The sequence below is a fragment of the Papilio xuthus genome, unplaced genomic scaffold, assembly GCF_000836235.2.
Source record: "Papilio xuthus unplaced genomic scaffold, Pxut_1.1 DF827542.1, whole genome shotgun sequence".
NCBI lineage: Eukaryota > Metazoa > Arthropoda > Insecta > Lepidoptera > Papilionidae > Papilio > Papilio xuthus.
The window spans coordinates 5,543,985-5,569,724 of NW_013531107.1; the positions used below are offsets into that span (position 1 = coordinate 5,543,985).

The 25,740-nt window shown below is 34.1% G+C and overlaps 1 protein-coding gene across 2 annotated transcripts; it reads left to right on the plus strand.

The window, feature by feature from the left end:
• The first annotated feature begins 4,081 nt into the window (after nucleotides 1-4,081).
• On the plus strand, nucleotides 4,082-25,395 carry LOC106119092 (chorion peroxidase). Of its 2 annotated transcripts, XM_013313956.1 has the most exons (12): nucleotides 4,082-4,510; nucleotides 4,679-4,811; nucleotides 19,319-19,471; nucleotides 19,701-20,040; nucleotides 20,149-20,368; nucleotides 20,450-20,627; nucleotides 20,846-20,973; nucleotides 21,455-21,637; nucleotides 21,799-22,126; nucleotides 22,199-22,330; nucleotides 22,403-24,040; nucleotides 24,198-25,395. In XM_013313956.1, the coding sequence occupies exons 1-12, from the start codon at nucleotides 4,117-4,119 to the stop codon at nucleotides 24,355-24,357; spliced, it is 3,987 nt and encodes a 1,328-aa protein (XP_013169410.1). In that variant the 5' UTR covers nucleotides 4,082-4,116; the 3' UTR covers nucleotides 24,358-25,395. The 2 variants fall into 2 exon arrangements, with proteins under 2 accessions (XP_013169410.1, XP_013169411.1); XM_013313957.1 differs by lacking the exons at nucleotides 4,082-4,510; nucleotides 4,679-4,811 and adding an exon at nucleotides 17,752-17,957 and having other exon boundaries at nucleotides 24,198-24,736.
• Nucleotides 25,396-25,740: the final 345 nt, after the last annotated feature.

Genomic DNA, 25,740 nt, shown 5'->3' on the forward strand with positions numbered 1-25,740 from the left:
GGAATCTACTAGTACTTAAGTGTTCTATGGCACATCCAAGGCGACCATTGCAAACGACGACGTGTGCCGCTTCTGTAATTAATTACTCTATGTCGCAACATGACCGTAGCCCATATTGATATTACGTGCCGGTTGACCTGCGCGTGCGCTTTCCCTTGTAATCTTTCAAGGATCTACGGGCAATTGATATGCAATCTTACATAATGTTCACCTTTAATACAAAAAAATATTCATATTTTATCGTTTAGTGTAATTTTTAAAGCAAGTTCAAAGAGTATGTTAATCTACAGCAGACAAAGAGTAAGAGAGTAAGTTCTAGATCCATGTTGAATTTCCGCGGGCCAGCAATCGTTTCATCTCTACGTTTCTCGTTGAAAAAACAAAGACAACTATATAACTCATGTTTACTAAACAAAACAACAAAAACATTACTCAAAAATCCGTCTTTCGCGTTCCAAGTTCAAATTAAAGACAGGACAAAAGAAACGTTTAGATGCAGTCGAAATCGCTTGTCATTGTAAAACGGATAAAATTAATTTGACGTTACAGAATTTTATTGAAGTCTGATTTTTGTGTGAAATGAAGAAAACATCGTGCCGCAAAAAAATTGAATAACAACAATTAGTTTGAAAACGACCGTCGTCTCTAGTTGATTTCACAATGTTTTTTTATTTATACTAAATATTACTTCACAACAAATTGTTAAAATCTTACAAACTTTTACAGATTGAACAATTGTCTGTAAATAATTATTAATTAAATGTACATAAATGAGCGTAGATGGCTCAGGGGCCAAGCACTTGGCTTGCAATCTGCAGGTCCTGGGTTCGAGTCCCGCCATGTACCAATATGTTTTTCGATATCCGATTTACATATGTACATTTATCCGACGTTCTTACGGTGAAGGAAAACATTGTGATTCAAAGATATGTGTGAAGTCAACCAAAACGCACTTGGCCAGCGTGGTTGACTATAACCTAATCACCCTTAACTTAGGGTAGGCTCCGAGCCCCTTAGTGGGGACGTATAGTGAGCTGATGATGATAAAATCAGAGATTTGCTATTAGAATATTAATATCACCAATAATAAAACTAATTCCTATAGAATATATATTCTACATGAATTATTACAAAGTAACTAGAACAACTTTGTTTATAATTATAAAAGAGCCTATAATTTTCTTTCCAAGTTCCCACAATCACCTTTTACAGGTACCACTTTCCTGTCTTGCCGTTTTAAATAACATCTATGTCATTTTAAAACCATCAGCTAAATCCATAATTATAAGAATTATAAGTACATTTTGATCATTAAAACTAGGGTTTTATAACAACTCATTAAAATCTCACACATAATATCTTTATGTTATCGACCATGTGTGAACTTTGACAATCTATAATCGAACTAGGAACACAAAAAAATTAAATTGTTTATGATTATATTACTGTTAACTAATTGAATCATTCGACATTTTAAAACGGGAAGGTCCAATTTGAATAAGAATAATATTTTATTATAATAATTTTACTAAGAATTCATAAATAATAGACTGTTGAATGAGTTTGTTAATTTCAAATTATTGTTTAATTAATATATATAACCTGTCGTAGTTCACAATTGATCGGTGACATCAACAATTTAAATTCTCTAATGTCGACATTACATCGCCCATCCTCGATAAGACCGACTACCAAACAATGTGTTTGATTCCCACAAAAAATGTCCGCGGCGATTGAGAATGACATCTACGTAATAATGTTGCCGCAGGGGGGCGCTGTGTTCGCGCTACGGGGTCTTTGGCCGCACCCAAAATCGTCCGCGTCCGGCAATCGGAAGCCGCCGTCTAATTTAACCTGAGGCGCCGGCCGTCCGTTACACCGTCCTGTAATGCTAACATATTTACACCGAACGAGTGACATTGATAGCAAATTTTCGAAAACTATAAATTAAAAGGTTAAAATTATGCTTTACACATTTTTGACCTACACTATACATAACTTAATAACTTATAATTATGCCTTTGTAATAAGTAAGTACAAGACATGACATTTTTTTATCACAAGTCTAAAGCCTAATGTTAAGCTTTACACAATTATTAACTCAGTAAATCTTTACAACCACAATACATATATAAAATACACCGACGAACATTTATACAAACAATTTTTTTTTAAAATTAATAAATTTATATTATAAATATCTCGATGCCATCTTGTACGGTGTAAATGCATCCTAAAAAGCTCATTTTAGTGCAAAACAAGCACGCGAAGTCGAGATCATCGCACGAGGCGAGGTCTCCTAACAGTACATCGTCCAGCGCAGCCTCCCGCCTTACATAACAGCTAGTCCCGCCGCGCCCGGCAAAGCCTCACTACGCCACGGGAACCGCGAAGCATTACAAAGACAAACTGTAAAACTAACAATAACTTTACGAAACCTAACAAACTAACGCCATCTTGGTTTTTCGAAGTCTCAAAATATAAAACTGTCAAAGAATAAAAAATTTAAAGTTAGAACGAAGTTTTTGTTTGCGGTGAAATTAATTAGTTACGTGCAATAAAATTATGTAAACAGTAATGATGTCAAAAATGGGAATGTTCAGGTTAGTACAATAATAAACCAGTCTTTTAAGTATTTACTTAATTCATAAGTAATTTTTTCATCTAGACCTATAGACTTAGAGACCTAAGTCTATTCCAATCTCATATGTCTTTTATTCTTTGTCACCTTAAGGATCTGGTGTTAACGATCAATGTAATTAAATATATAATTTTTGTCTCACTCTTACGACAAGAAAGCTTAATAAGCTACCACCAAAATACAAATTCGGACAGAATTCGCAAAAGCTTTCTTCAAAGCTTTAACTTATCGGTTTCCCTTGAATCGGAAGAGGGAAAGTTGGCTTTCCTTACGTGCAAACATACCGAGAAAGTTTGTCGGTGCATGATTATAATTACATATTTACTACATGCGTGAGATACCTGTTTTATTGTAAAGAGGTTGGCAACGAAAAGTTTTCACTGCATTTAGAAACTGGTAAACAAACTAACTTGATGTTGAGTGAATGTCGCTTCCTAACATAATTAACAAACACGAGAAGCGTGAAAAGAGACACAAAAGTAAAAGCACCAATAGCCCAATAGTTAAAATTGCAGGCATCTTATCACAAGGTCGAGGAATCTAATACCACCATTCGAAAATATTGTTGTGGACTACAATCTAGTATATGCCTACAGTTTATCCTTATGCTCATGTTATAAGATAAAAAAATACATACGCCTTTATTCTTATCTTACTTCTTACTTATATTATAAATGCGAATGTTTAGATGGTTGGTACCTCCAAAACGGCTGAATAGATCTCGCTGATATTTGGCATAGATGTAGAAGATATCCGAGAAGAGCATATAGGCTACTGATTAAGTTTTTTATTAATCCCGCGTGGATGGAGTCGCTGGCGAAAACTATATAGCATAAATTATTGTTAAGCATAACCTCAATACTATCTTTTCTAGGTACCAATACATTTTCTTACTACTTCCACTGCTGACAAATGGGACAAAAGAACAAAGTAATGCCCCACCAGAGGATACGAACAATAGCTGCCCTTTCAAGAAAATAATTGAAGATATATTTAGAATACAAAGGAAATATACGGAAAATCCATTTGCATTAAAAGATGAGGATAAAAGAAAATTCATAATAAACTCAGTAACTAATCTAACGACATATAATAGTACATATATATCAATACAGGAAGAATTAATAAATGACATAATAGCATCGATAAATAGAATAAAAAATAACATGTCTTTAGAAATAAATGAAAATGAAAGTAAACTTAATGAAGCATTTATATTAAAAGTACCTCAAGACGATCTTTCTTATACAAAAACAAACGAGAATCATAATAAAACTGGTAATACAACAACAATTAAAAGCGGTATCGAAGATAAATTTGATATGCATCCAATATTAAATTCAACGAACAAATCTAACATTAAAAAAACTAACATATCTATAAGTAAACCAGATTATGTAGAAATATTAACAATTGAACCTAATACAAATAATAATAACACTCAACATAATATTATCGAAGTATTAAAACATTTAATGCCAAAGTTAAACAATTCAATAAATAATGAACTTCACAGCGTAACAATAATTGAAAAGAATCATAGTAAAAACCATTCAATATCAGAAACTAAGAACATATCAACTCTAGTTCTTAAATACTGTAACAAAGGTAACATAAATAATGAGAATTCAACTGATAAAACAAAATTAACAGATGAAGACGATGAAGATTATGCAAATAAAGAATTACCAATTATAGATCAAGATACGATTGAAGATGAATATGATTTAGATTCAGAATTTAATGACAAACAAGTGGCCAGTGATACATCGATAAATAAAAACAAAGATGTGTTGGAAGCTGCTGAATATGGAATGCAGAAGATGCACGAATTGTACAGCGTTTTAGAGCCGAAGTTATATTCTATGGGTGAGTGAGTTTTATCACTAACACACATATTTTTTCTAGTAATTAACAAATATCATTAGAAAGATTCATTATATAAATTCAATTGTATAGCGAACTTAGGTGTTTGATATCTTCCTTGATATGGCAAAAATCTTCTTTCAATTCTTCTAAGAGAATGTTACTCTTCAGGCTTGTGGTTAGACGACACCAATCCAGCTCGCTACGTGGCAGCTTTCAATGCACCTTCAGATGACTCCACCAGATACTCTCGCTACGGCTACGCGACTCTACAAGCCGCCACTAAACTGAAGGAACTTAACAGGTCAGTTTTCAAAAGATTTACATTCATCTTTTACTGCTTGATTATAAGAAATGCCGCAGATGGATTGTTTACATGATTCCAGTACAGTAGGATAATTCTTAAAATCAGCTGGCATACACCTGGCATAATGTAAGCACTAATTGGCTGGTCTATGGCAGGCCAGTGCTACTGTCTTACTATACTGGCATAATATAAACTTTGGGTTAGACTTACAATTAGTTGTTGAAACACCATTATCTTCTCATCTCTCAATATTTACGTCATCACAATCTTACACCATTATGGTATCACTAATCACGTCCACATTATGTCATTGAATTTATTTTATTTCTTTTTGACACGCCTGGTGACTTTTACGATTTCGGTACATCGACAATTATATTGTGAAATCGAGTAATCAGAGTGTCTGCTCGATGGAAAATCGAATGGTTTTGCCAAACATCGATGTTATAAAGCTATTCCTAATATTACACTGGATAAAATAATAATTATAGTGTTGAAGACGTCGCTCTTAAAATAAAGTTATAAATTGATTTTGATGTTTATCTAAACTAATATCTAGAGATATGTGAAAAGGTAATCATAGAAATAGGCTTGGTTATTTCAACACCAATTTGATGATAAAATTGCATGTAAATCACATTTTCTTTACTGAAACATCCTGTGGAGATTTGATATTTAAATAAAAGATATAATTCATAACAAAAGTTGCTATCAATAGAATTTTTACCACGTAGCAGAAAGTAAATTTAAAAATGTTGCCATCCTTTACTCCACATTTATATATCGAAAACAACTAGTACTTGACCACAAACCCACCTAATAGTAAGTGGTGATATGTTCGAAGGATGGTATGCACTGGCTTAGTAAACCTATTCACCGTATTCTTGACGACAACCACATTTGGACGGAAACACTGACGAAGGCAATTTATTCCAATCCTTTCCTTACAAGAAATCAATATGTAAACCAAGAAATGAGTTCAGATACATTCATCCAATTCCGATGATTAAAATATTTATCCTATATCCGATTACTAAAATTGTTTAGATATAAAATTTTACTTATATTAAATAGTTTCAATTCTGTCTATATGCGTTATTAAAAATTCCAACCATTTTTATCATGCATATGCTTAAATGCTAATAAGAAAAATATTTTATTACTTTCCAGCGTAAATAAAACGCTACACTGTTAATTTTGTAACTGATAAACTCAAGTTCTGTATTAAAATCCAAGTAAAGTCGCGATAAATTAGTAGTTTCAATAATTAAAAGTTCGATGATCGGCGACGATTCCGTGAATTTTACGATCGAATTCCTCGGATTTAACATACAAATATTTATTCAAATGTAATTTATTAAACAAAAACATCTAAATAACTCGAGAAATTATATATGCAATTAATTAAGCAATTGATAATTATGAAATTACATTTAAAACAGAAGCAACTAAACATACGTTTCTATCTTAGATTGTTTTATATAATTAACTTATTTAATGCTAGACAACGAGTGTTTTGTTTCTTTATTTTATTTTCAATTCACTCTTTCAACTATTTTCTTTTTCTCGCCGTTTTTAATTTTTTATCAATTGTATTTTCAAGAGTTCCTCTTATTTTACCTATCTTTGTTGCCAACTCGTTTAGTTACAGTAAAACGAGTATCCGGTTCAAGAATCTCACAATATTTATCAGGATCTAGTTTGAAAGCGACAATTATTATTAATTAATTTACTATATGTATATGTGTATTTTAGCATTTAGACGCTCCATGTTTTTCTCAGTCCTAAGTATTATACGAATTTGTTTATGGTATACACATCCTGTTATCGAGCTTGGTCTATGTCGAAACTGCCTACAGTTAAATGTCAACCTATGCAGCAGGGACACGACCCGGGAGGATGTGAAGCATCTTGTTTAAAGGTTAAGTTGTTAAAAATAACTGTACATTCAACTTTAACCACCAAAAGTAAACTATTAACAACTGTGAGTATAGTAGTTAGGTACTTAAACTTATATATAAAGTTTTATTTAAAGAAAACTGATTGTTAATAACTCTAACTACCAATAAGAAGGTTAGACAAAGTGCATTCGCTCAGAAGCGATTCGACAACGACCTTCAAAAATGTATAACTGACAATAACTTTCGATAAGTCACGTGATTGTCGCGCGTCAGTTTCATACATTTTTGAAGTTCGCTATGGAATCGCTTTAAAGCGAATACATGTAACTCCTCAAGTTCATTCACAATAGTCACTTTATGTTATTTTATATCAAAATAAGAAAATGTTAGTGTTAAGGACCGACAATTGTTACTTTTTTCATCAGGCTAACTGCTTCTCATCACTCCGTCTATCATCAATAAAAAAACATAGCAAAAAGACTCCATCATTAAATGAATCATTTTAAAAGCAGTCAAAAAAACGCCAATTTAAATTAATTCCACTCTTCGGACCACCCAACGTATAATAAAGTATCTTCTAATCCAACAAAGAAACTCAATTAAAATATTCCAATAAAAAGCTACCTATTATTATCTATATAAAAAGTTGCAAATGAAATAACGTTAAATCCATTACGGTATCGATTATTGACCGACGCAAGACTCGCAATGTATGGGTTTCCACTGTGGAAAGATTTGTATGTAAACATGTCATTCCTCTCATTTTCTTAAAAAAAAACAGAGACAACAATATTGCAATCTTACTTCTTGTTAATATTATAAATGCGAAAGTTTAGATGGATGGATGTTTTAGGAGGTATCTTCAGAAAGACTTCATTGATCACTCTGAAATTTGCCATAGATGTAGAACATAGCCTGAAAGAACACCTAGGCTAATTAAGTTTTTTTTTTAATTTCGTGCGTACTGAGTCGCTTGAACCTATGACGTGTAGTTTGTTAGCGCGTAAAAGTTTACATAGCATTTGACGATGAAAATATTCTCAAAAAAATACGCTATCTCTCTCTTCCATCGTAAAAGAAACACATAGATAAAACAGTGACTCAAATGAAACGACAATAGAATAATTAAAATTCACATCAATATCTCTATGAGGTCAAAAGTGTCACATAAAGTCAAATTACATCAAACATTACAGGCACATTCGCTGTAGCATAAAAGATAAGGCTGGCTGGCAACGTAAGATAAACGATTAAAAAAAATTTAAAATAAAAAAAAACGAATATAAAAAACTTTTTGTTCTTTTAGTATTAGGGTTGTGAAAAGTAGTAATCATTGATCAAAATATGTCAATTTATTTTGAGGTTATCTTCACAAAAACCTATAAATAACTAAGCGAACTGAGGAATGCGCACAAAATCGAATCGTGCATGATTTGTGAAGTCGTGCGGATCTGTTACATAATTTTCAATTGCGTGATAGTTTTTTTTTTTATTTTCCACTTAACCAATTTAACGATAGATTTGGAAACATTGTGAATTGAGGTACCTTTTGTTATTTCAAATTAAGATTCTTTTTGGAACGTTACAAAATTAGAATATAAATCAATGAAATAAAAATAGTTGTCATTGCAAAACAGATACACGTTCGAAATAAAGAGGAATAAAATTCTCCAAAAAACGACCACTGCATTACCTGTTGTCTTAACTTATTATATTTAAGAAATAAAAACAATTCAAATCAATTACGATAAATTATCCTAAAAATTTGTTAAATCAGATAAAAACTACATGTTTCTGATCATAACATCATTTTCTCCATTAACTGTCTAAATTTGTTTTCTTTTTGGTATTAAACAAATAATCTTCAATATCCACTTATTATTTTTACCAACTATGTAAGCAGCCTAAAGCTAACACGATACACGCATCTAGTCAACACACAAACCGCATCGCCGCGCGCACTTCAATGCCGTGTTGCGTAAATTGACAATGAAACTACGCAGAACAGTACCAATTTTTATTGTCCTGTCAAAATACTGTTATATATAGTTCTTATATAACCTAAATTAATCATCAGCATATTTAAATATCACATTGTAAAATCTTGATACTGCAATTAACATAATATTAATCAAAAAAGATAAATAAATGAGAAGAGATGAAGATACTTTAACAGTGGTAGAGCCCGCTTTAACATCTTCGCACGAATTGGCCCGGCTCGCCCGGTGAAATACCACGACCACACAGAAGACAGGCGTCAAGTGGAAGCAATTCCGCGTTTCGTCTGATGAGTGTGCGTCCCGAAGGTCAAAATTAGTCCTCTTTCCCTTCCCACCCTTTTTCTTATAAGGAAAGGATGGGAAGTGGAAGTGGACTTTCCGGATGAGAGAATGCATGGAAAGGGAAAATATTTTCTTTCTGTGCATCCTCTCCTCCGTCTATTAAAGGTAGGGAACGCATATGCAATTGCTTATGTCTATGGGCAACGATCATTTCGCTATTTCAGCGATTTCAAGTGGCCGCTCGCTCGTGCCACCTTGTGATAAAAAAAAAACTATTCTGATAATTTATTACCTAAATATGTACATATGTTTGTAAAAATAATACTATAAGAAAAAAACATTGATTGGATTAGACGAGTTATATAAATTCTGCCTGTCTAACGGAAAACGTAAACTGGTCGTGTAGGAGATTTTCGTTCCTGTCTTGAAGTTGGCTGCAGGAAGTAAAAGTAGTAGGAAAGCCTGTCTGGATTATAAGGGCTGACTTTTAACGCGTTAATTTCTTCGATAAGAATATTATACTTTAAGTGACTCCTTTATAGCTACTAATAGAACTCTGAGTGCGACAGTTTTTACTTAAATATGTACTTGTTACTTTAGCGTAGTTGGATCATAGTCGCTTTATTGTACAAACATTTGGCAAGTCTAGACGAAGGTGATTTTATAAGCTTTCTAATTTGCCAAACATTGGCAAACCTAACAGGAAGGCATAGTTCAATTTGGCTTCAGTCCATACATGAACTTGATACGATGAATTTCCGAAACACTTAAAATGCTTTCATCTCTCTCATTCTGTTTTAGAAAAAGAGAGATAGTAATGTTTCTTTATGGTTTGATTAGAAATTCAATTTTACAAATGCCAATAATGATTCTTAAAATTGAGACCTACTGCGTACGTCGCCATTAACTTTCAAAGTATGTTTCTCACAAGAATTTACAAAATTAAATAGTTTTAACGGGTTCTAGACTTTCAGTAAAGCCCTTTACTACAATAAGTAGCGACTTAACGAGACCACAAACGTATAACATCATTATAAAATCTTTATTAACAACAACAATTGTCCGTTTCTTTAAGATAATCGTGAGAATTGGCGGTGGGACAAATTCTTTGATTCATTCTAATCTGATTCCTAAAGAGCTGTGCCGATTCAATTGTTCTGAATATTAAAACAATGCGAATTGACGGAGTTGTTCAAGGACTCGGATTATCTCACAATTGTGTTAATTAATCGGTTTTGTTTTGATCATTGTGCACGGAGAGAATAGAGCGTAACAAGAACTGGCGAGGGTACTGACCTTTTGTCACAGTGTATTGTTATGCAGTAGTACAAGAATAGTATTTTAAAGTTTTTTGCAATTTTTTAACGACTTACAGCGACCTCAATAATTATTTATTTAATGCATACATTTTTTAGTTTCTTAAGGTATATTTTTTAACATCGTTATTCTCCGTTGCATTTTCCTTTGCTGCGTCCATCGGTCCAGATATAAAAGAATATTTTACACTTTATTATTTAAAAAAAAGATTTTTTTTCAAGGTTTTTATGGCTGTCTTTCTACATCACCTGTGCCTACAAGTTCTGTTGAAAAGGTGCTACTCTGTCACACCGGTCTCGTATTAAATTACATATACAAACAACTTGGTCCTTAATGTGAGTTGTCGAAAGTTGTAGAGAGGTGGCACGTGACCGGTTCTCAGATCTTTCCATCAACAAATACGTTTGTTATTTGTTTTCTTTTTGCAATTTTTTCTTAAGTTATAAAAAAGACAATTTAATATAATAATTATATGATTCCAATACAATTTATTATCTTCACTTTATCCACTTCTCCCCTTTCGAAACTAGCACCTACCCGAAATTGGAGGTGGCTAGACCCATAGTCAATAATGCAGGCCCAGTGCGTGTTGGTTGACTTCAGACACATCTTTGAATTTCTTATCATCCTTTTATTTCTTATTTTCTCATTAATTAGGTAAACAAAATGTTAATTAATAATATTAATTCGTTCGTATAAGTACCGTGTCATTGACCTTGTGGTGGGCGCGGCTTTACCGATCGGCTTTCGCTTTCAAGACCAAGGTTCGACTTTCACTGCCACAGAGCGCAGCACTTTCGATTTTATTCTTAACCAAGACAAGCTAATTTATTGTATTCACACACAGACCACGCATCACTAAGCTTTATACTTTCCTGGTAAGAAAGTAAAATCACTCTTTTATTGGCTTGTGAAACATAAATATTAAATTATGAAACTAAATGTTAAGAAAAGTAAATAAATACAACGGTTATATTATAATTACTATAACTTATTATTATATACCTTTATATATGACTGTTTAAATATGCATATAGGTAAAACTTTTTTCATAACAAGACACAAATCACAGTTACAAGTCTTATATACTCGTCATTTCGTTGTCCATGGCTACCATGGAAATTAAAAACAAAAGTTTCCATGTCAAAGCTATGATACATAATACTGAAGAAATTCCACTTACAAAACATATTGTTATTTCAGATTTTTCAAAGAAAATGAAAGGGATGACATTTTTATAAAACAGTTTCAATTAAAATCCGTAGTAACAAAACAAGAGTAACATCGCGAAAATATTCTCGTGTTCCTAATTGTGTCTGTGATGCGAAAGTATGGGTACGTTACAACAATAGCTTATAATAGTGATTAATATCAATCGAATAGGTAGATAGAAAACAAAGAAATTGAAGATAGTCTTAAAACATTGTATTCGCACAATGGGGAGAGCACATACTCGTGTTTGACAATACATTGCAACTTACAAACGTGGGAATTAAAAAATAAGTTACAATAGAGATAGCTCAGTTATGCACATTATTTATGAATTATGTGAGACAAATAAAATAAAATATTTTTACATTAATATATGACATTTAATTAATTAGCCTAACACGTTTATTTGTGATAAGAGCTATCGTATAGTCATCGACAAAATTTTTGCAGCGATTAAAGTACACTAAAAATCGGATACTAATTTTAACATAATTAACGATGACGTTATGGAGGCTGTCGCAAATATTCGTGGTAGGCACACTAGTGTCCAGATGACTTTAGTCTACGCTGTCACACTGAAAGTGATAGAATTGTAATATAAATAATATAGATAGTAGATTTTTCTTGCTGCTGACATATTATGTTTGTTGTTTTGTATAATCTGTGCAACCTGTGTGCGTGTGTTTAAAAAGAAGTTAATTTATTATCTATAATAAACTCACCGAACTAAAGTAGTCTCGTTATCTTTATATATATATAATTCTTCTGTGAGTGTGTATGTCACTGAACTTCTCTCAAACGACTGGACCGATTTTGATGAAATTTTTTGTGTGTGTTCAAGGGGATCTGGGAATGGTTTAGATTTACAATTTTCATCAAATATTAACTTCATATTAATTTATTCAAATTAAAGACGTGTAGACAGGACAACGTCTGTCGGGTCCGCTAGTATATTTATACATTTTAAATAATTATTTTTTTAATATTATATTCGAGCCGAATATTTCGATGTTATGACGATGTGATTTTTATTTGTGAGCCATCTCATCTGCAGATCATTAATATTATTTGAGTTACCCTAGTCTAATATTGTCATAAAAAGTATATAATGTGTAGGTAAGTATATAGTGTGTACATAATGTGTAGGAAATAAATGAAGCATGTCTATATCGGGTAGGTGGTGTAATAGAAAGTGCCATAGCGACGTCTGTATCACTTTATGGGCACGTTGCGCTGACTTACGTAATTTCTACAGCGGAAATAATAATAAATATTATCCAAATTTAATAAGTAAGTTATAAAAATTACACTTAAATAGCTATCGCCCCTGACTCCATCCGCGCGTAATTAAAAAAACTTAATAACCTTTGTGTCGTTCAAACTATGTATAACATCTAAGACAAATTTCAGCGAGATCTGTGCAGCCGTTCTAGAGATACCTTCTTATAAACATCCATCTATCTATACATACATCCAAACATTCTCCTATTTAATATTAATATTAAGATAGGATAATATGCTAAATCACTAAAATTAATTTAAATAACTTACATCACATATCGGATTTTTGAAATCCATCTCCATATTTAGCTACCGTCATCTCGGAACAGAACGAGTCACTCACTGTGAGATTCTGTTACGTTTATTGGATAATTAAAAAATAACACTCACCTGTTAGTTGCAATTCGTTACATACGAGCATGATATGTGATCTTCACACGACTCTTATATAATTACGAAGTGTGATTTGTCTCGAATCACTACTAGAGAGATTTAGTTCTTAATACTTATGTATTCACATCAGAGTGTATACGTAGTTGTTAAGCACTAGAATATATGCTACAGGTATGGGTTCAATCCTCAGTATGAACCCCTTTAAAATGTTATAGGCATCTTAATATATTGCACGAAACATGAACAGACCAAAATGTGAATTAATATTGTCAGAATATAAGAAGCAAGAGAAATGTCTCAGGAACGCGCAAAATATAGGTCCGTAGTCTCTGCCTCCTCCTTTAGTTTCCGGGCGTGAGTTACGTTATAGTTGTAGTTTTGTCAAAAAACCGAATCAATTTTTAAAAATCATATTTAAAATTTACACTTGAAATCACTATATTATTACAACGTACACCACAAAAGAGAAAACATTTTTACGTAACGAGATTTTTGGATATTTAATTAGCATTTTCATATGATTCCGAGATAAGAACGCCGAGAAAATAAGCACTAAATGTTTCATTACATGAACTCTCTCTAGATTGAAATGCAAAGCTATGATGCAGCTCTTTCTACGCCTTTCCCTCGCAAATCGTCAAATAATAGTATTTTAAATACCACTATAAGTTTCTAAGAGATATTCTTATGTGTATTTCTAATAACTATAGAAAACATATAACAATGACTCTAGGTTTTTATAAAATAATATTATAATATGACAGCCGACGTTAAGCGATAACCTAAGTTTCGTGACATTTCAAAATCTTACGTACTAATATTATAAATGCGAATGTTTTGATCGATGGATGGATGTTTGTTTATTAGAAGAACGGCTGCATGGATTTCAATAAAATTTGACGTAAATATAGAACATAGTCTGTAAAAATACGCAGACTACTAATTAAGTTATTTTATAATTATGCGCGAACAGAGTCGCTGGTGACAGTTAGTCAACAACATATTTGCACTTATTTTATTGGCTTCCAAATATACCGCAAATCTTTGAGATATTTTAACCCTAAAATTTTTCATATACATAATTAATTTTTAAAGAAACAATTAGCATAAATAAACACAAAATATAATTAGAAACTTTTATGTCTCGTCAAACGTCATTTAATTCATAATACTTACATAATCAAAACTTTCACAACATGTTTTAAGATTTGCCTATGCTTAATGTTTCGTAGGCCACAAACACTTTCACTAGATTAAATATTTGACAGTCAATATCAATAACAAGATGTCATCACGTAATTTGTACTTATAGCAACCGATAATTGACAACTGAGATTTGAATATTTAAAAGCTAAATAGAAAACTTACCGTCCGTTTCTAAGACAAAAATCTCTGTATAAAACAAATCGACATCCCTGTCATTATCTTTGTCCAAAACAGAGATAGTAATATATTTTCAAGGAGGATTTTGATCTCAGAAACCGACGGTTAGACATCTTAAGTCATCTCGTTGGAGATGTCTATTTCAGGGGATTTCAGAAGACCGCTTGTATTTACGAACGTATTCTTTAAAAATTTCAATGGTAAAAGTGTTCAAAATCAACTATGTGTTCACTTCAAAATTTCTCTTCTATTCTAGGTAAGCAACCTTATATTGTAGTTATATTCAATTACAATAAAAAGCGAAACCAATAGTGCAACGGACTGTTTCGCTTTCTACGCATAAGGAAATGGCACGACACGCAAGCGATACAGAGCTATAGCACGGTGTGTCATATGCCTATAACTAAATAGCCTGAGGTACTTTGATTTCATCATCAGCTCACTATACATAACCACTGAAAGGATTGGAGCCTACCCTTAAGTTGGGGGTCAGCCATAATCAACCACGCTGGCCAAGTGCGGGTTGCACTTCACACATATCTTTGAATTTTACCGTGGCGTTACCCGTGGGTTTTTGAAACTTAAATTGTAAAAAAATTAATAACATAATACGCATATCTGATTGTTAATTATTTCCAACATTGACCTATTGAAAGGAATACACAGATAAAAATATTTTAAAATTGACCTTAAACTACCATTAATATTCTGTTAACATTATCATTGTATTTCCAACTCGAAACAAACATCAAACAAATGAAATTATATTTGACCTTTGCCTTATTAGCAAACTGTTTAAAATATTTCCATGACAAATTTCTTACTTTAATAAAATATAAAAATGTAGTTAGTATAACCTTAAATTATCTGTAAGAATCAAAATACAGTTTTAATTTTGTGTTTGCTTGAACAGTTGAATAAATGTGACGTTAGGTACAAATAACATTTGATCAATGACATATTAATAGATATAATCCATAAGGCGTCGAAATTGTTTTTTTTTTATCCCTTGCTATCATTACGTCCAGTAACCTTGCAACATCTAGAATGTGTAACCGTGGCTTACTGAGACCAAAATCTTCGTTTAAAACACATTGCCTCTATTTTGTCAGAGATAATGATAAGGATGACGATATGTTTTATACAGAGATTTTGATCAGAAACCGATGTGACCTATTGTCTGCGTGTTTACGTTCATCGTTTAGAAAATCCAATAACGTTTACTACATTCACTAGGTAGAATGTTTGTTTGGAATGTTTTATTTACAAACAAATAAGAAAATTCTTAACAACGACACAATAGAACAATACGATGTGTTTGAAAACTAAATCCTAAGTTTTTAATTCATACAACAGATTGAAAAATCAATTTTGAAATCCTGTCCCAGTATTAAGTACACAAAAAATCAATTGATCAATTTATTTGATATAAATAAATAATATTTTTTGTATTACAACAAAAGAATAATAAGAAACCATTTGTAATAAATAGAAACTGTTTGCACAATACAAAAATTTTAACTATTATACAAAAAAGTGAGTCGCATAAAAACTGGCAACATTTATTTCCTCGAGAAACTCAGTCCCATCACTATTTAAACTCAAAGGAAAAACATCACTAGTTCGTTTCCGGCGCTTGTATTTTTTACAAACTCTTTCCACGCTTCAAATGCGGATATCTTCTATCATGTTACGGATATAAAAACCTGTTATTTCTCTATAGAAACGCGATTCAAGTATCTTATAACTTTATACTTGCTTAATTAAAGCTTAGGAGAAACTTACATATATTTTGTCTTATTTTAAATTACATCTAAGCGAATGTTGAGATGGATGTATAGATACATTGATGAACGGATGGATGCCTGGATGCTTGATCAACCAAATCATTTATATTTTTGGAGATGCTACTTAACCATTTAGACCTTTTACTTGAAATCTGTGCTTTAATTTAATTAGAATAATCTATTGCAATTTAAAAAGATTCTTCATAAAAACGTCGACTATAACTCGAACAGTTTCGCAAATAACTTGCCCATCGATCTGTGAACTGTGAACAATTCTTCATTCCGTAATTTACTGCTGTTTTGTCAACTACTGTATCTAAACTTATACATTTCTCAACTAAACGCAATCCATATAAATTGAAGCTCCTTTTTGTATGTAATCCGTGGAAATTGAGGCTTTTGTATGTATTTATAGTAATCAATGTGCCAACAAGAAGTGACTGCCAAGCTATTACTGCAATGTAACATACCATCCATATCTATGAAAGTAATGACATTAACAACTGTCAATTTGCTGAAAGCTTGTTATAGAAACTGCGAAAAAACATAAATAATGTTTAATATATCACAATTAGTAGTACTATTTTTCAAAAATATATAATTTGTGTTGATTGCAGAATTATGTATCCTAACTCTTTGATGGTCATAGATTAAACATTCTGCCAAACAGGTGGCATACTGACCACAAGAACCTTTGCCTTTTAGATTCAGAAAAAGATAGGTGAAAAAGAGAGAAGAGAATCGCGCGGGAAGAGTCAACAACGAAATGTAGTCCTGAATAGAGTTATTTGGAATTTTTTAATGTTAATATTTATGTTTTAGTATAAAGATTTTAACAAGGAATAAACGCATCTTGGCTGCTTATGTTGCTGTTTTCGATTTATACAATTTGTAATATTATACAGGTACGTATTTATATATGTGAGTTTAATGATGATTAATTTAAATTTATTGAATTCATATTTATGAAACGTAACTTTTGTAACTCGCTTATAATGTTAGTGGCGCTAACGATGCGCCTTTGCTCATTACAGTGATGATGAAATTTAAATTGTAGCCAAATCAAAAACATCCAACACGTTTGAATTGAATAAAAAGCTTTAAAATATTTAGATGTCAAAAGGATGCTAAACATATGCCAAGAAATCGTCGGCAAGTATTTATTCGTAATATTTGACTTTAAGAGGTACTATTTATTCACGCTTATTTACCGTGAATAATTAATTGGTTATTGGTTACAAATTAAACTTAGTTTCGTATTGGACCGGAGAGGTCTTCCGTTGCATTTGTCGTCATGAGAAATTACGAAACGTCGTGGGGTAGAAGTGGAACTATAAAACTTTGCGCGCGCATCCCCTCTTTACAGTTATGCGCAGTCGCTATGGCGGCCCGACGTTTGCCGACGCGCGCCAAATTCAAACTGTGACCGTTCCAAATTCTAATATTGACTATTTTTGACTTCCGACAATATATGACTATGTTCTGACTGACTAGTGACAGTGACTAAGACAGTGATTTGACTTGACTTGACTTGGATTGAATGAGAATTGACTGACTTGACTTTTAGTCTGGAGGCTGGGATATCATGTTAGTATTATTTTTTTGTTTATAGCTTTTAGTAAACATTATATTATCGCGTGCACGTAATTACAATAATCTCAATATACGAAAAGATTGTTAGATAAAACAATATAGATAAGAACGTTTTCTCAAAATTATTTAAATACCATAATTATTTTTATATTGTTTTTTGATGATTTCAAAAAAAATCTGGGAATTGATTCGTTATTTTTAAAAAGGATTCATACCTAATTATTTCCGAACATAAAAATGAATGAGAAAAATCTAAAACAAAGGTTTCACTCAATTTTTATTTTACTTCTAGATAGTAAATTTAGTAGATTATGACAAGATTTTGTCCACGTAATAATAATTCCGCATACTCTTCATCTTTTCAAGAACCGGTATGTTGCGATAATCAATCATTTTTATAAGTTACCACAGGTTCTTAAACCGGAATAAAACAATAATTACATCTCAGTTAGTGCTGAGTTTTGCGCTTTAATATTTACGCAATCTCTTAACAATGGAAATCTACCGTAATATTAGCCATTTCTGATACAAACAAGATATTATTATCCAAATTGGTTATCTCCCATATAAGAACTTCGTATGCATTTATTATCAAAAGCAGAGAGAGCAGTTCCCAGCGAAAGTGACTTTTACGTACTTTCCCCGCGCGCCGTGACGGGTATGTCATGGTGTCATCGCTGGCTGTAATGGCCGCCCATTTATGGTGATTGTGTTTCGCGCCAAATTACGCGTCATCGATTATAACGCCAATTGTTTTTAAATTTAGAATCGGTTGTTGACTGAACAAATACTGCCACACTTCGTTAGTAGCCGGAATATTACTAAACGAGAATTTTAAATATTATTGACTATAGTTTCCTGTTTTTTTTTTGTTTCAAAACGTTTGAAACTCATTTTTTGAGTCGTAGCTTTTAAATTGATATTAGTTAACAAGGAACGACTTTAATGTACTTTTTTATTAGCTTGCTTAAAAAAAACTATTTTCTAAAACTTTCTACTGTCAATTGAATAAAAACGAAAATACACTTATTTGTTTAGCTGTCTTACAAAGTTTAATAATCTTGGAATAATGTAAAGATGTGTAATGACAATACTATTTATAAAACTTTCTTTTCTTCTAATAATAATTGCGACTTTCTTTTATTTTTGCTTTTACTTTATTGTCATATTTTGATTATTATTTATTTTTACCAGCCACTAATTTATCCGACCACCACCCATTGTTCATAAAGTCATACATGCTGACTCGTAGTAGGACTTATAATTTGACTATTATTCGGTCATCACGGACCTTTCTCATCCAATAGCTAAAACGATCATGGACATGACATATAATTCACAAGTTAATTGACCAGAGGCGATCCTGATGGCGATGGCGAGGACAGCGCGGGGGCGGAGAGCAGGACGGAAGCGGGGATGTTCCCCGCAGCAAGCGCGCTGCGCCAGTCCGCGCTGCTCGACCAGTGCCCGCTGCGCACCGTGCCCAAGTGCCCGCCGGCCTCCAAACGGTAAAACAACACTCTAGTATTATACATTCAGATCAGTTAACGACGAATGTATGAAGGGTTACTATGGCTTTCGTAACTCTACCTTCTAATAAGTTGTGATGTTGATCATATTCATAACCTTCTAGAAAGTGAAAATTAACCCCATTGTCCATTTACGGATGCACTTTATCAAAATATCTTGGGAACAAACTTTAAAACAACTTTGCTAGCTTCGATTATTATGTTCCAGGTACCGCACGCACGATGGTACATGCAATAACCTGAGTCGTCCACGCTGGGGCTCCACCATGACGCCCGTGCAGCGCTTCCTACAACCCTCCTATTCCGACGGCATCCAGGCCCCGCGCCGCTCCGTCTTCGGCAGCAAGCTACCCTCTGCCCGGGAGATAAGCTCGCTGGTGCACGAAGACCAGAACGTGGAAAACCACGGTATCACACATCTCCTCATGCAATGGGGACAGTTTCTGGATCACGATGTGACGTCCTCTTCTCAATCCCGAGGATTCAACGGATCCGTGCCGAGGTGCTGCAAAGATGGTGGAAGGGATTTTATGCCTAAAGAACTAATGGTAAGGCGATAAATCCGTTTATAAGTTAAAAGTTAGGATCCCGTAGCCTTTATAATTTGTTTAGATAGGATGTAGATGAGTTTGTCATTGGACGTTTGATTGTCGCAGCATCCGGAATGTCTGCCGATCGCGGTGCCGTCTTCTGACCCATTCTACGGTCCGCGCGGCGTGCGCTGCCTGGACTTCGTGCGCTCCTCTCCGGCGCCGCGCGACGACTGCGCGCTCGGGTGGCGCGACCAGCTCAACCAGGTCTCCGCCTACATCGACGGCTCTCCTCTATACGCCAGTTCAGCCAGGCAGTCTGATAAACTCAGGCTGTTTAGGAACGGTAAGTCTCCCAGTTCACAAGTGCCTTTGCCTGTTTGTTAGGATTATCCATAATACATTTGTATGTATTCCCCCGGTGCAGGCATGCTACAGTACGGGCGCGTGCAGCAGCGGCGGCCGGTGCTGCCCCCGGAGCGGAGAGACGAGCTGTGTCGCGGCGGTGCACTCTCCAGCGACTGCTTCCGCTCCGGAGATGCGCGCGTCAACGAGCATCCCGGCCTCGTCGCCGCACACATCGTCTGGCTCCGACAGCACAACCGGTCACTTACTTACAACATACTTATATTTATAAAACCCTTCTATTTCTAGAGTAATTACTTAGGCTGCCGTCTGTACTGAACGTTGCTAATATAGATATAGATCTTCACTCGAACCTCTAAACGACAGACTACATCAGAGTATGCTTATGGAATTGTAGATAAGTGACCTAAAAGGGAATAACTAAATTTGTTTTAATGGAACTGAAATAATAATATAGGATGGCGCAAGAGCTGGCGCATTTGAACCCGCACTGGAGCGATGAGAAGATCTACCAGGAGACGCGCAAGATCGTCGGCGCCATGCTGCAGCACATCACATACCGAGAGTTCCTGCCCGTTGTTTTAGGTAAGTTCCATTTTATTCTGCTCAATAACAAGTCGACCAGGAAGCTACCTAATAAACAACTACAACCTTCTTTCTCTGTGCTGAGCTGATAGTTTCCAGCGATTGATTTGTATGTTCTCTTTATTAATTAATCTCCTAAATAATATGCTATTGTAACTTTACGGTTACGTTAGAGTAGCTACAAACTAAGCTATTGCAAATTAATAGGCCGTAAAATGTAAACCAAATTAGGCGGAACGGATTCATTTAATATCAGACAAAAAAGTATTAAGTCACAATACTTACATAAACAGAGGCCATTGATGCAATAACTATTATGAATAACACCATCACTACCTAAAACAAACAGCTTTTGACAAAGATATAATACAACGGCAGAAGCCGTTCACAGAAGAATGCATTTCGTATAGAAATACGAAATGCTTTAAAGTAATCTCTGAAACATACTAGACATTCCCTTATGCATGGTTCCATGCACTAGGATCAGAAGTGATGCGTCTCTTCGAGCTGGATCTTGTGAAGAAGGGTTACTTCAAAGAGTACAACCCCAAGATCAACCCCAACCCGGCGAGCTCGTTCGGTTCCGCCGCGTTCCGCTTCGGACATAGCCTCGTGCAGCCTTCTATGGTCAGGTTCGACAGGTTCCACAGACCCATGGGCAACAGTAAGTACATTCAGTCTAGTCTAGTTATTGCTCTAGTTTTTTTACTACTTTTAATATAAGTAGTAAGTATAAACCTGATACCAAACTGGCAACCAAAATCTCGCAGAAAACCCTATTTTGTTCGGTACTTCTTATCCACGCACTTCACTTGGTCCTTCCAGATGTATCTCTACACAATGAAATAACTAACCCATCAAACATCTGGAGCATGGGCGCGGTGGACCGCTTGCTCATCGGCATGATCAACCAGCCCATACAGAAGCGGGACGAGTTCATCACGGAGGAATTAACTAACCATCTGTTCCAAACGCCTCACTTCGACTTCGGCATGGACTTGGCTGCGATAAATATACAAAGAGGGAGGGACCACGGAGTACCGCCTTACACCTCGTGGAGAGAACCCTGTGGACTGTCAACTATCACCGACTTCGAAGACTTGGCCAGGGTAATGCCAAAGAGAGTCGTCAGGAAACTTAAGAACTTGTACAGGTATAATTGCTTAGTCGTAATATATATATTCCTACAAAGATGTTTTTATATTCAGTGATTTTGTATTTACAGACATGTTAATGATATAGACCTGTTCACTGGAGGTATGGCAGAAAGACCTGTAATCGGCGGCCTAGTGGGGCCAACTTTTGCTTGTATTATCGCACAACAGTTCTCAAATATGCGAAAAGGCGATCGATTTTGGTAAGTAAGCCATAAATTTAGTGTAACAAGTTGAATTGTTGACAGAATAACAAAATATAATATGTATTGCAGGTATGAGAACGGAGGTTTCGAATCTTCTTTAACGCCGGCGCAATTACAACAAATCCGTCGAATATCCTTAGCCCAAATACTCTGTCGTACCCTCGACACTATCGACAGTATACAACCATTCGCTTTCCTTTCACCTGACAACCCCGACAATCAAAGAATTTCTTGTCAAAACGGACTGTTAAATAACTTCGACTTATCACCTTGGATCGAAATAAACTCTGACTCTAATAACGACATTAAAAAATCTGACAATGACCCTTCTAATTTAAAACCTAATACAAAACCAACCACCACGAATAGACCGACTACTAAAAAGAGCCAAAAACTCACTTCTACTGTTAATAAAACACCACAGAATCGACCTGTTAACCAAACGACTAGACCACATAAAGTTAGTCATAAACTTAATGACACTGACATGACAAAGAATGATACAGACAAACAAACTGCAAGTACTACAACAAAACCTAAGACGACAGTACAGACCATTGACGACAAACTTGACTTTAAAAACAAAAGTAGACGTTACACTGACTTCGAAAGTATTATAACAAGACATCGCGCACCGACTCGCTACTACAACAACTACAATGACTACGACGACAACGTGCAAAGCGTGCAATCACTACTCGTTAACAATTTACAACAGAAACGACCATATAACAGCAGACCCGTAATAACTGTGACTGAAAACGTAGACAAATATACTTACTTAATCAACTATGTACCGAGACCCACACAGTCCTGGAGACAGACCACGAGGAAGACACATGACAGAGACGTAGTAAAAGTTACATATCAGACTTACGACGACACGTACGACCGACGACCGAACAGACCGTATTACTATGACAGTAGACGACCGAACAAACCTTACTACAACAGACACGACTCTGAAGACGACATTGACTCCTACAGACGAGACAGTTCCGACACAAAACTGACATATAACTTCAATTCATCAGCTAGATCTACTGACAAAGACTTAAATAAAACTAAACTTAATACGACTATGGACAAAAATGACAAAATCGACACTACCACTGAAAACCAATACAAATTGACGACTTTTAGCTACGTAGGTACTTACAGAGGTGACAATACTGACAAAACGACTAAACTAGAGAAAACCGACGCAGTAGACCAAACTAATGACAAACATGACAGTGTGAGCAAAGACTTTACAACATTTGAAGCCAAAGATAAAGATCCCGGGAGGGGTCCAGATGACATGACTAATACTGACAAAATATCAACATTCTATCTTTATGAAACTGCAACAAAACCTTACAACTTGAACAGACCGACGAGACGTAACGACGAAGAAAAAATCGACATGAGAAACAAAAACAAATATTATTACGTTAGAAATGTTTTACACAAATATCCCGACACAGATTCAAATATAGCCAAAAGAAACACAGCAACAAACGAAGGTATCGTGAAGGAAAACTACAACAGTCCCGGAGTTCCCGACTTTGATATAGAGGAAAGATCTGCTGCAGACAAAGTTACATCTATAGCTGCGACGGAATCCAAAGCGATGCATGCGGACAAATCCAAAATGAAAATACAAAAACCTTCAAGTCCTCCGAAAACGCCTTCAGTAGCATTTCAAGTAACACCAAGTGAAAACAGGTAAGAATTTTAAATTATTCACAACTTCACCGTCGCTTTTTCCATTATCTTAGGAAATCGGAAAATTAAAGTTAAGTAATCTGCCTAAAATTGCTGTCAATATTTTCAAAATGTAGACTTTGGTGCCTTTTTCAAAAATGAAATTATTTTTTTCCAGTCCATCACAGTGGGCAATTTATGAAGAGAATGCCGACTTACCTGAAGGTCTACCGCAACGGATGCCTTCACTCAAGATCGACCCTCACGCATTAAGAGAAATACCAAGACCAATGAACCTCTCGCGTCCAGTGCGGCGCCGTCCTGGAGGAAGATTATAGGGGAAAAAATTAAATTTGGTGCTTGCTTTAATTTAACGCGATGCCTTTAATAGAATCAAATTAACTGTTAAAGACGCCGCGTTGATATGTTACATTTAGATAAAATTTGTTCTGAACTAGGATTAAATCCTTCCAACAAAACTATGACTGACTTGACTGTAGACGACTGGACTGGACTGAAATCACATGACATGACAACTTGATAAACTTTGACAAATCATGACAACAGTTGATTTTGATGACATGACATGACAAGAGTTATAAACTCGTAATGTATTCAAATATTTTACACTTATTTATTTTAATTGGTGTGGACAAATATAACAATTTCTATCCGTGTTTAATAACATTTTTAAATAATCGAAGGTGAATTTAACCTGAATAACTACCACATTTGTACCATACGAGCTTGAGATAAAATCATACAGGTATGAACTGGAAAGAGCGAGACAACAAAGAATTTTCAATAATCGATAAAGGCAGCGTTAGCTGCGTCATAGTCTCAACTCATCCGTATGTAAACATGAATTGTCTAACATAGTTGGTACAAACGATATTACAGTTTACATAATGATTATATTATCTTTGGCGCCAACTTATATACCTTGCTGCACGCTTTTTTGCACAAGCAGTTTCATAGTGTAATTTAATGATAATTTGACGAACGCCTAAAAACAGACGATTGACTGACGGACAACATTAACAACACTTATTATTTAACTATACCTAACAGATTGTTGACTGAGATTAGATTTGACTTGACTATTTGACTGTTGACATACATGCTATTTTGACATAGGGAAATAAAAGACGGAAATATTTGACACAGACTTTATTAAATAGATTGTCGTTTACATTGACTGAATATGACACCGCTAAGGTAACTACTACATAATACTTGAATTATAAGTTATATGAATAAGTTATTGAAAATTAAGTAAGACATTAATTTCACAAGCTTTGTTACCCATCAGGTTCAAATAGATGAAATTTTCGTTAAATATTCAAATACAAAAGCTGTGAATAAAAAGTAAGAATAAATGTTGTTTTATTTTACAATAAAATTAAATAAATTCAACAATAATTTGAGTATTCATTAAAACATTAAAAAAACTATTCTTTTTGGAACAACATACATGTTTATGTTTGAGGTCTTTGGTAATTTTGAACTTAATAATTTTCTTTAAGATAGAAGTCAGATTTCTTAAATTTTTAACATAAGTAAAAAATAAAAACATTGATAATTCGAATTATAAAACTAAAGATTCAAATTATCACAAACATTTTTATCTTCAATAATATAACAATTTGTTAAAAAAAATATTTATTAAAACTATTTCGAAGGAATGCAAGATAAATAATATGTTTTATACAAACAATGTA

Coding starts and splice junctions, on each gene's coding strand:
- LOC106119092 (XM_013313956.1), top strand. CDS start 4,117: ATGCCAAAGTTAAACAATTCAATAAATAATGAACTTCACAGCGTAACA. Junction 4,511..4,678: donor GCCGAAGTTATATTCTATGG/GTGAGTGAGTTT, acceptor GTTACTCTTCAG/GCTTGTGGTTAGACGACACC. Junction 19,472..19,700: donor TGCCCGCCGGCCTCCAAACG/GTAAAACAACAC, acceptor ATTATGTTCCAG/GTACCGCACGCACGATGGTA.